The following is an 11,315-nucleotide window of genomic DNA, read 5'->3' on the forward strand; positions in this document are numbered from 1 at the left end:
TTTGCTTTCATTGGTGTTTAAGGGGTGTTTTTAATCTGTTAGCCACCTTGGTGGCCCTGATGAGGCCAGGAAGTTGGATTATGAATTTTGCAAACAAAATAATTTAAGACACCTTTCAAGGTAAGCCAGCCAACCAGCATAAGGTGTCTTCCTACTAGCCTTTAACTTTCCTTTCCAGCTCCCTCTCTGCTCAACACCACTTGCCACCACCTCCTCTCATACATTGTAATTCAGTCCAACCTTGCTGAGAAAAGTGGTGCTTGTCACCTGCCACATTTTCTCTGCCAGCTGAGTGTATCTCTCTACAAGTGTGATGCCACACTAAGGCTACCACAGTAGCCTTTGTGAGGCTTGTTGGGGCTGCTACAGCTGGACATGTCAGCCCAGGGGTCACTAGGTTCCCTTGCCCATTCCCTCTGCCTGTACCCTTGCAGGACCTTCACTTTCCTCCAGTTGCGCCTCAGCACAGGCCGATTTCCTTCCTTCCCACCCAACCAAAGGAAAGCAGTTCCATACATCGGACAACTGGATGGGGGGACCGAGTTTCTAGCCTCCTCTCTAGCTGACAGAGGCACTGGCCTCTCTTCCTCTGTGCTTTCAATAACTCTATCAACAAAGCACAGAAGAGGAGTGCACGCAGCAGGACTTCCAGCATGCAGGACCCAGCTGGAAGGCACACTCTCTTGCGTCTCTCTGAAGGCTGTGGGAGAGACAACCCCAACTCAACAGAGGCCACAAGTATTAAAATGGGGGCAACTGTACATATAAATTTGTTTGCCAGTTAAAGATGACCTCCCATATTTTTAAAGCCCCCTCCCATTTAAAGAAAAGTCTTGTTTTCAATACAGTACATATAAGCAATACACCAGCTATGACAGAGATGCAGAAAGGTGCGTGCAGTTAATACTGATGTAGGAACAAAGGTAGATGACAGGATACTTCCAGCATAGTTCACAGTAGGGATGGGCACAAACCTAAAATGGGTGGCTTGGGGCAGCCCACAAGCCAAACGCCAAATCGAACAGACCCTGCCCAAACCGAACTGGCAAGTTCTGTTCCCCTTTTCTCCCAGCCACGGCTCACCAGGGTCAGAAGAAAGGGGGGATCACCCAGGAAAGGACTTCCTTTCCCTCTTTCTCTTGGCCACGGCTCACCGCAGCCAAGAGAAAGGGGGGGGGGATTGCCCAGGAAGGGTTAAGTGGCTGCCAGCCGCTTAAACCTAACAGCTGATCAGTGGACCCACTGAGCTGTTCAGTTTAAATGGCTGTGATCCATTTAACCCTTTGGTTTTGCTCCCCCCCTTCAAAGGCTGGGCCAGAACAGCCAAACCAAACTGGCCAAAAGTTGGGTAAACATTTTGGGAAGGTGCCTTCCCTGAACATCGGTTCCTGAGCTCCAAACTGGCCCAAGTTCATGCTGAATTTTGGCTTGTGATCTGGTTTGTGCCCATGAATACATGATCCACCCATACCTACCAACTTCTACCATGACTATAAAAATCAAAAATGCAAGAGGCAGACACTATTGGTCATTTCTCATTAAGATCAACCCCCACATTAGCCATGAAGCTCCTAAAAGCTTAACTTATCCACACTTTCAGCATAGTTCTCAGTGATGAATATACGATCCACCCTCAACCTACTAACTTCTACCATGACTATAAAAATCAAACATGCAAGAGGCAGATGCTATTGCTCGTTTTTAATTAAGATCAACATGCACAGTAACCACGAAGCTCCTGAAATCCACACAAATCAACTATTTCAACTTTCATCCAACCATGATTATATCAGACTTTGCATTTAAGTCTTGTAAACCAATCAGCAATGTCTTTGGCCTGATAATACTGGTCTCCTCCTGTGAGCTTACAAAAGAGGCTCTGCAATAGTCGTATCTGTGTGAACAATGTTGTATACGAAAATGCACAAACTGATTACTGCAACTTCTGTAATTTTCTCATTTGTTCCTAGTGATCATGAATACTGCTTTATGTCTCTTAAGTTTCAGCTCATTTTTATATTGGGTACAGATCCAAAATATAGTCTAATGTGCAAGTTTGTATTAGTCCCCTCATATAAATTGTCCTATTCAATCTCTATTGTAAGAACTACAGCTAGAACGGTCATTCTAGGCCTCAGGCAGAAATTTTAAGGGGCCAAATGCATGACAAAAGTATCACTTGAGAAAGGAATTTTATTTCAAGCTTCTAAAGGGGGTATTACAAACCATAGAGAATAAAAACATTAGAAACTATTCCAAAATTGGCTGTAGCTTTAAAATAAAAATCCAAGCAGGTTTTACAATGAAGAATGCTATTCAATTAAATTTTTAAAAAAGATTTATAAGTATTGGCTTTGCCATATTTTACCAACCCATTATAAAAAAGCTGGGCATAAATATTTCGTGCATTCTTATGCATTATTTGGTGTTGCATATTATATACCTTGGTACAGTATTTAAGATATCACTGAAGAGTTCGATGCAGTGCACTTATAAATAATGTAGACATTATAAATCACACTGAAAACATACCTTGCCATTTCATGTTACAAATTCAGTATTCCAGTGAACATAGAAATAAAATACCTACAACAATCAATATTTTGACTTTATTTTTAATATAAAAATGTTATTACTGCAAACCCACCGTATCATTTTCCTTCCCTAAATGTAATGCTTTTACTTCTTTGAAATAAAAATAAAGTACTAATTCTATATACATCACATGTACCATACAAAAATGTATCCAAAGTTTCTATTGCTACCAAAGTGTTCTAAAATTAAAAGTTACATAAATCCCCTCATTGGAAACAAAGATTACAAGTTACAAAAGAAGTCAAAATTACACACAACCCATCAAATTATTTTGTACAACCATTTCCAAGACAGCTTTTTCCCCAAAGCAAATTGTCTTATGTGCCTGTATAAAAATGTATATCAATATACTTTCTCATTTATTTTTTCTTTATAAAGCAAATTAATACATTTTCTACAATAAATATAACACAGGGAGGCACATAAAATCTCAGGGAGATAGACGGAATATGGTTTTGCAAGAAATAATATACTAATAGGCTTTGAGCCAATTTTGTGTAAAACATAAAAGAATTTCTAAAGTGATATTTTGGGTAACAATGGAGCGTTTTTTGGTGATTTTTCAAGTGACATAAAGAGCATAATTTTTTTACTTCCATCATCTTTCTCACAAAGTACCCCGCCCCCCAATAATGCTGTTTTCTCTCTTAAAATACACTGTGTTATAAATTTACACCTTAACTATGGGGTACTTTGTGCAAAGAGTAACGATTTATGTAAAAACCAAACATTCAGAGGTCTTGTTAAAAAGCTACAGATCACAAAAAAATAGTAATACATAAGCAGCACCATATCATATGATTTAGGCAAACTTATTTGATGTTATTTTAATTCTCTGCACCCTAAGCTGGAAGGTGGTGCTAAAGATTTATTTCTCAAAATGCAGAAAGAAACGGAAGCAACAATCTATCCCTTTCCCAGGCAAACAAAAGAAATAAAAAAGCTACCTGTAAAATCAGAATAAGTTAAGAGATGAATATACATATATGTACATTTTATGAACACTATGAACAAGTTATTTTAGTGGAAAATCCTCCCAACGGCAACACAATAATAATCAGTATGGCAATGGTGATTCTGAAGAACTGCTCAACCAGTTAAGTTGGTAGAACTCTGCCACTGGATCAATGATTACAAATTTGTATCTTCGGTACATTCTTGGACACAGAGGTTAACCTGTAGGTGTCTATACAAGAAGGGGGTATTTCTTGTGCCTTGGTTGCGCCCTAGTCAATATCACTGAAGTCACTGACAGGTTCACCATGAACTCTACTTAGATGGTTCATAGCACGATCAAAAGCAACTCTTACAGCTTTGCGAATACTTGAGTTCCGACCTTCCATCATTTTCAACTTGTCTATCGTTTCATCAATCCCAAGTGGAATCATTTTTGATTTTGGAAGCCATTGCCTATAATTGGAAAAAAAAACCAAATTAATAATTGTGCTATGTTTTAAGAACCCTGAGCAGAATATTTAATGTCCTGTGCAAAATTTATTTTTTAAAAGATCTCTATATCTGCTTTTCACTTTAAAACACTCAAGACGGTTTATAATAGACATAATTAGAAACACATTTAAAATACACAGTGAGAAATAGCATAAAAGTATCCATATCTGCTAAAAGCATAAAGGATATAAGAAAGCTTTAATCTGCTGTCTAAATCTGTGCAATGCTGTTGTCCAGCAAGCTTCAACAGGAAGAACATTTCATACTCAGTATTACAACAGAAAAGTCCCTGCTTTGTGCACTTAAACCTTTTTTCCTGTGGAAATGGAGCAGTCTCATCTACAGTTCTCAAGAAGCAGAGAGACATACAGGAGAAGGAACTCCACAAGATAAACCAAGCCTCAGCTGCTCAGTCCTTCATTAAGTCACAGTCAGTAGCATGAATTCTGCCTGGAAGCAAATCAGCAGCTAATACAGCTGAGCAAGAGCAAGATCTCAAGCAATTATTCCCTTTATTTATCAATGACTAGAAGACAGGCAGTAGGGTTTTGCACCAGCTATAACTTTTGAACAGTCTTTGAACCAAAGTCTTACATATACATCACTCCACAGTATTTGATTCACAAGGTTTATCAATGACCATAACCACATAAATGGTCATGGTAAGATCTTTGTTCAACAGAGACCATGAGAGTGAGATGTAATGGACAAAAGGACCTACAGAAACAGGATGTGAACCAGCTCTATCAGGGCGACTGTGATCCCATCCAGACTACACAACCATGCCTATCATCATATATCTGGAAATGATGTCAAAATATACTACTATGCCAAATTTCCTGGCTAAAGCCAAAAATTAAGAAACACACCTGCTTGGTAATTTTGGCCATTTTTATTCACTTTCATATAGCAGCTAGGTAGTTTTTGCAGGGAACATCACACAATATTCCAATCCAGACAATTAAAACCCCCAACAATAAAAAATGTATGCTTGAAGTGCAAAGACAGAGATGGAGAAATCAGCATTCCAGTAACATTTGTGCTCTTTATTGTTTGCTTTATTTGGATCCAGCAAGGATGCAAAAACTTTGGTTACATATTCCAGAAATATCTTTATATATCCAATTCTGAACAATGGCCATGGAATGTGGATTGAAAAATCCATATAATGGGGCAATGAATGGATGTAGGGGACTTTTCTACACAGAAAATATTTTGAAGACACCCCCCCCCCCGGAAAAACCACAGCAAATGCCAACCAAGACCATGCAAAATCTCACAAGATTAATTTTGGTGGGGCTGCCTAGCAACTGAGGCACTGGAGCCTTGGCAATCCTGGGATGACTACAGATTTGAAGGAAACCAACAGCAGGAGGGGAGGGGGTAGGTGGGAGCTCCTTGCCTTATGAATCTTTGCAGATCCTCAGCTTGTCAGATCTAATTCTTGTTAAAGAAAATTTGACATGACAAACATTTTTAATATGTTTTCTTCAGTGTAGAACTGGACTTTCAGTATGTGCACAAACTCTCAAACAGGATTATCTACTTATGAAGTATCAATTCTGTATCTCTGCTTCTTTCACCAAATAGTGTACAGTTCCTGTCCTACACTTTTTGTCAGGGTCCACACCTAAACACTATAGGGAACTGTAAAACTCAGTCTCCACTGCCTCTTCCTAAATTCCTGCTAATGGTCATATATAAATTCCTTTACACTTAAAAAGTAGATTCAATGGAAAAGATACATACCAGCTTCTTTTATTGTCAAAAAACAAAACCAAGAAAAGCTTCTCATCAGATTTGGTCTGCATTTGTTCTCCAATTTTCAACACATCAAGGGGTGGCACAGGTATTGTAACACCATTGTGATGACCAGCAACACGAGGCATTTTAGGATCAATTATCTATAAAATATTAAAATGGTATTGTAAATTACCAGCCAATATTCTTAAGGATTCACTTTTACAAATAAATCTCAGTACATACCCACAGCGAGTGTACACTAATGCATACCTGATTCCAATGTTAGATAAGCAATGCACTAACAGCTTCCACATGGCTTAGGCAGTTACAGTCCACAATGTGGTATAATGTGGTTACCTGTCACACTGAAAATTCTGAAGTCCAACCCCATTGACTATATTAGGCCTTAAAAATAAGCAACTGGGGCCAACCCTTACCCTTATTCACAAGTATCTGAATCTATTACAAAGGCCCCAACAAGCTATGCATAAATGTCTTACACCACCAACTGGATATGGCTAGATTTCCAAATCAGGTTTATACTCACTGCACGATGAAACAGCCGTGCATTCCTGTAATTTTACTCTAATGCAAAGGTCCCCAACCTTTTGGAGCCTGCAAGCATCTTTGGCATTCTGACATAGGGTGGTGGGTGCAACAACAAAATGGCTGCCAGAGGAGGTAGAGCCAACCACAAAATGTTAGGGAGTGAGGTTAAGCATCAATCCAATATTAATTCATGAATGTATCAAGTACAAGCTCTGTGTAACAGGATGCTTTTTAATTTGCACAGTCAATCAGATCTCCAGTGGCCAGCCCAGAAGCCCTGCTGGGCAAAACCCCCAACTGGCTCCACACACTTTCTAAAGAGTGGACACCAGGAAAGGTGTTGGTGGGCACCACGGCATCCACGGGCACCATGCTGGGGACCCCTTGCTCTAATGCCAGTCATTTACGATGGTCCAGACGTATTAGCTAGTCCAATATAAATTAAAGACAATCTAAAGCTATATATCGAGAAGGGATACTTCTAATATTGGAAACACAAAGTACATTTGGAGTGTCTTCTGAAGAAAAAAAAGTCATGCAATTGCAATAAGCAGAGGCAAGTTTCTAATCAGCTCTAGAAAAGGTCTACTTTGAAAATATTGCTTATGCACTGATTACTCACCAGTGCTGGATATGAGGGATATCCACTGCATTTGGCCCACACAACTTTTAGAGGCTCAAGCACAGAATTGGAAGTATCAGTTGAAATCCACATGCTGTTGTGTCCAACTTCTAAAACAAATGCATAAGTTATTTTAGAGCTTAACTACAGGCTCAAACTAATTCAAACACTACATTGGCAGTATGGCAGTCACTCACAATGCAAATTATGTGGGTACCAGAATAGAACATTTACATGAATCATGTCATATATGATTTGAACAAACATATTCAGTAATTTTATATCCCCCCCACTTAGACAGAGTTAAAATAATCCTGACCGTTTCTGAACTGCTTCATACAGTATTTTCCATGCAAAAAGGCCTGCAGATTTAGCATGTGAAATGTTGTAATACTACCACTTATTAACTACTAAATTAACCTATACGTAAGAGGGTCACAGACTTATGAGCTGAAGAAATTATGTCTCTGCCCCTTTCAGATTTCAAATTTAACTGGAGATTTCCAATAACTAGCAATTCTATGCTTCTGTTTTCCCAACAGCTGCATCCTTCAGTTTGTCAATTCATCAGAATGTTAATTTTGGTGAAGACAGGAAGCATTTATAACTCACACTATCAGGAACATTTGCAACTTGCATCACAAACTATAGATAAGTTTGGCTGAAATAATCTTATCATATTCCATTACTTAAGCAAGAGTTCACGAAAGTGTATTCCAGAAGACTAATCATACTCAATTTCTGCTCTTTAATTGACCTCATCACTATGCTTTTACTGGCTATGTGCTAGTTACTACATCGAGCATGGAAAAAACAGCCTTTCAGTACTCAAAGGGTTCACAATTTATACTAGCTAGGAAGGGTGAAAGGCTAAGAATGACATAGCTGGGAGGAAACAGGTATGATAAAGTTTGGAGAAAATGCTATAATGAATGTTGAAAAGAAGACGTATAAGAGGATGTACTTGGGATTAAGAGCAATTGATGGGAGAATGTGGCACACAAGGAGATAATGTAGCATACAAAAGGACGGACTGGCAAAAAATGCAAATAAAACATGAACAAAATTTAAAGGAGGCAACTGGCAGAGGTCTGAACACCTACAACTTTCTTGTGGGTCACTTCTATAGCTCCCCCTATGCTCTGGAATGTTGTTTGGAGTGCCCCACTGGGAGACATACATGGGCATTGGACAAGGCTACTAACGTGGCTGGCAAAACACAGGACCAGGTCCAGCAGGATCCTGGGAAGACTTTATCTTCTTAGATCTAGAACACAATGGGGCTGGGGCCCAAACCTCCTTCACCTCATCCTCAAAACCAAGAAGGCTCTTGACACATTCTATATGTGGCAATGGAGTCTGAGGCAGGGTTGGACGCTTGGGTTCAGGTACAGACTTCCTCAATGGTGAGGAGGAACTGGACAGATTGGAGGAGGGCTTATGATCTGACTTTCTTGGAGGCGGCTCCGAAGAGCTTCCTGGAACCAAAGCTGACTGGGTAGGCATGTCAGCAAGCCTGATTTGAAGGCGTGGCCAATGGCACTGACACCACTGAGAGTATACGGGCTGGTTTCTCACCTTAGCAGGCTGATGTAGCTGAACTTCAGGGGCCATCAAAGCCTTCTTCCATAATGCTACTTTCAATCTGGCAGCCCTCTCAGGTCAGGCCTTTGAAGTGAACTGCTCACAAGCATTGCACGTACCAACATTATGAGATTCACCCAAGCAAAACAGGCACAGGGAGCAATTGTCCATTTGCACCATTCTGGTATCATGCTTGGTACACTTTGAACACGGTTCAAAGAATTAGATGCGAAACTACTAATATTATTTGGGGGGGAGGGAGAATGACCCATTCAAAGAAAAGCTCTCTCTACCTCATGTAAGGCTTTCTGATGAAAAAGAGTTCTCCTCAGAAGCCTCAAAAAACCTTAAAGGAGAAGGGAGGAAACACCTCCTACCTACACAGCAGCAAATGAAGGATTAAGGGAAGGAGCATCCCCCCCCCCCCATTGCATGCCACTTTAGGCAGGAAAAGCTGGTCCAGTTGGGGACAAGGGGAATGCTCCTAATGCTGTAGAAAATGCTAGAAGGGAGAAATCTTTGTACCTAAAATGTCTGCAGCAGGCCTGTGCACATGCAGAGTCCCATGCAGGCCTACACAGAAGCCATGAAAATGAAACCCCCTCCCCTATCTTGATTTCAGAGCCCTGCCTGAAGGCTAACGTTTGAAAGCTAATTTTTGAAGGTGCCCGGGTGCCCTTCCAACAGCAAAGACATGAACAGGCTGTTTCTGTGTAACTGGTGTTCTTCAAATGATCATCTGTGCAGTCACACTGATGGGATTCGAGCAACTTCTAGAACTACGGTAAGTTTTAAATTATTTTTCGGCACTGGCGGTATTCTTTATGAGCAAGCACCCAACAGCAACAAACACATAGGATCAGGGAGGGTGGAGCTGCACCCAGTTTCTCTTCTGAAGATGCAACAGGAGAAAAAAAAACACAAGCACCTATTGGGGGTGGGAAAGTGGGCAGACAGATGACTGCTAAAAGAACATCTTATACGGTAAGAAAACGACTCCTCTTCTTTGAGATCTCTGTGTATCACACTGACGGGATTAGAAAGCTAAATAGGTGCATCTTACAAAAACGAGGTGCTCAACACTGCCTGATCAAAACTATCCCTTTACATTCAAATGTCTAAGCATAGTGGACATCTTTAACCACAGCAAACAGAGATAATAGAAGGCCATAGGTTCAAAAGGGTGTTTCAGCAACAGCAACAAAACCAACTGAAGGTTCAACAGAGGAACAATGTTTGGAACTGGAGGATAAAGTCTCCACAAACCTTTGAAAAAACTGCAACAACTAGCTGAGAATAAACAGAGGAACCTGCAACAGCAGGGCAATGCATGGAAATCACCAAGAGATGCACACACACTGAGAATATTGCAAGACCCTACTCATACAGAAGAGGAGACTGGATTTATACCCTGCCCTTCACTACCCGAAGGAGTCTCAGAGCGGCTTACAATCCCTTTCCCTTCCTCTCTCCATAAGACATCCTGTGAGGTAGGTGGGGCTGAGAGAGCTCTTTCGAGAACTGCTCTTGAGAGAACAGCTCTGAAAGGACTTTTGACTGAACCAAGGTCACATTAGCAGCTGCACGTGGAAGAGTGGTGAATCAAACCTGTTTTTCCCAGATTAGAGTCCGCACTCCTAACCACTACACCAAACTGGCTCATTTTGCAGTACCTACTCTTCTTGAGTGACCAGGGTCACACATTTTGGAATAAACTGGACAAATGAAAAGCTCATATGAATGGTGGAAGCATACAGTCAGAAGCATTTTCACTTTGTAGTGTAAGTACATCTCACTAACAGTTTTCTGGAATTCAGGAGAATACAGGAGACCTGGTGGAGAACTAGCAGGGCAGATTCAACATGATGAATCTCAGTTTCATGACATTTGGAGTGTAGTATGAGACTCATTCCTGATGGCCATCCTAAGGACAGATGGGAAGCAGGTTTTGCATAGGTAAAAGGCTGCTATCAGAATATAGTTGGTCGTATTTCTCAAAAGCTTGACAGTAATCCTGGTGAGGAGAGGTGAATGGCAAAATATGTAAAGGAGTTGTATGTCAAGTTCTCATAAATGCACTGCCTAAGGAATTGCTGCCCCTGTCCTTTCTGCTGCAAGATTCTAATCATTTGCAGTTGTTCTTAGTGAACATGGAGATCACTGGGCAGACCCAGCTTTCAAAGCGATGAAGAACTAAGCTGTCTAAAGACTACTTGTGGACTGAGAGGTCTAGCATGCTAAGGGCATCTGCCTTGACACTGTGACACCTGGGTGGTTCTGATATCTATGTTGTATTTGCAGCATCAGAACCAGAGATCACAGGTATGAGAGGCCTAAGAGACTGATTCTGTTTGTTGACAAGATAACATCAATGCAATGTCATCTGTTAGGATCTGGACAGTTTTGTTGTGAAGGACTGGGGAAAATGCATTGATGGGACCTGTAAATCACAAGCAATTCCAACAGATTGATGAGAACAGCTTCTTGAGGGGTCCAGAGATGTCTGAAGAGCCTCATGAGTTACAGATGAGGAACACAACTAAGCATGGCGCCACAGGGCGACAGCCCTTGCCAGGGATATTGCCCTACAATTCGCTAAGTGATGGGCTACACTAAGCTCTTGCTTAGTAAGCTGAGGGATGGTGGGATTACCTAGGGATGCGGTAAGAGGTAATGGAGTGGAAGGGGGGCACTAAAGGTGGGCCCCTTTGACCACATTGCACACTCTAGGCTACAGTCTAGAGCAAAACACTTTCCTCGCTTCATCTTTTCA

At 40.9% G+C, this 11,315-nt stretch overlaps 1 protein-coding gene across 10 annotated transcripts in view; it reads right to left on the minus strand.

The window, feature by feature from the left end:
• Positions 1 to 2,641: 2,641 nt before the first annotated feature.
• BRD1 (bromodomain containing 1) overlaps positions 2,642 to 11,315 on the minus strand; it is a 43,990-nt gene continuing 35,316 nt past the window's right edge. For 9 of the 10 annotated variants that reach the window (XM_015413091.1, XM_015413090.1, XM_015413089.1 and 6 more), the window contains 3 exons: positions 6,959 to 7,068; positions 5,794 to 5,948; positions 2,642 to 4,005 (listed from right to left, as the gene is read on the minus strand). In XM_015413091.1, the coding sequence (XP_015268577.1) occupies positions 3,822 to 4,005; positions 5,794 to 5,948; positions 6,959 to 7,068 (449 nt within the window). In that variant the 3' untranslated portion in view covers positions 2,642 to 3,821. The remainder of the gene's footprint in view (positions 4,006 to 5,793; positions 5,949 to 6,958; positions 7,069 to 11,315) is intronic. The other variant, XM_015413088.1, reaches the window with a different exon arrangement.

This window comes from Gekko japonicus, unplaced genomic scaffold (genome assembly GCF_001447785.1).
Source record: "Gekko japonicus isolate JY-2015 unplaced genomic scaffold, Gekko_japonicus_V1.1 scaffold3100, whole genome shotgun sequence".
Lineage (NCBI taxonomy): Eukaryota > Metazoa > Chordata > Lepidosauria > Squamata > Gekkonidae > Gekko > Gekko japonicus.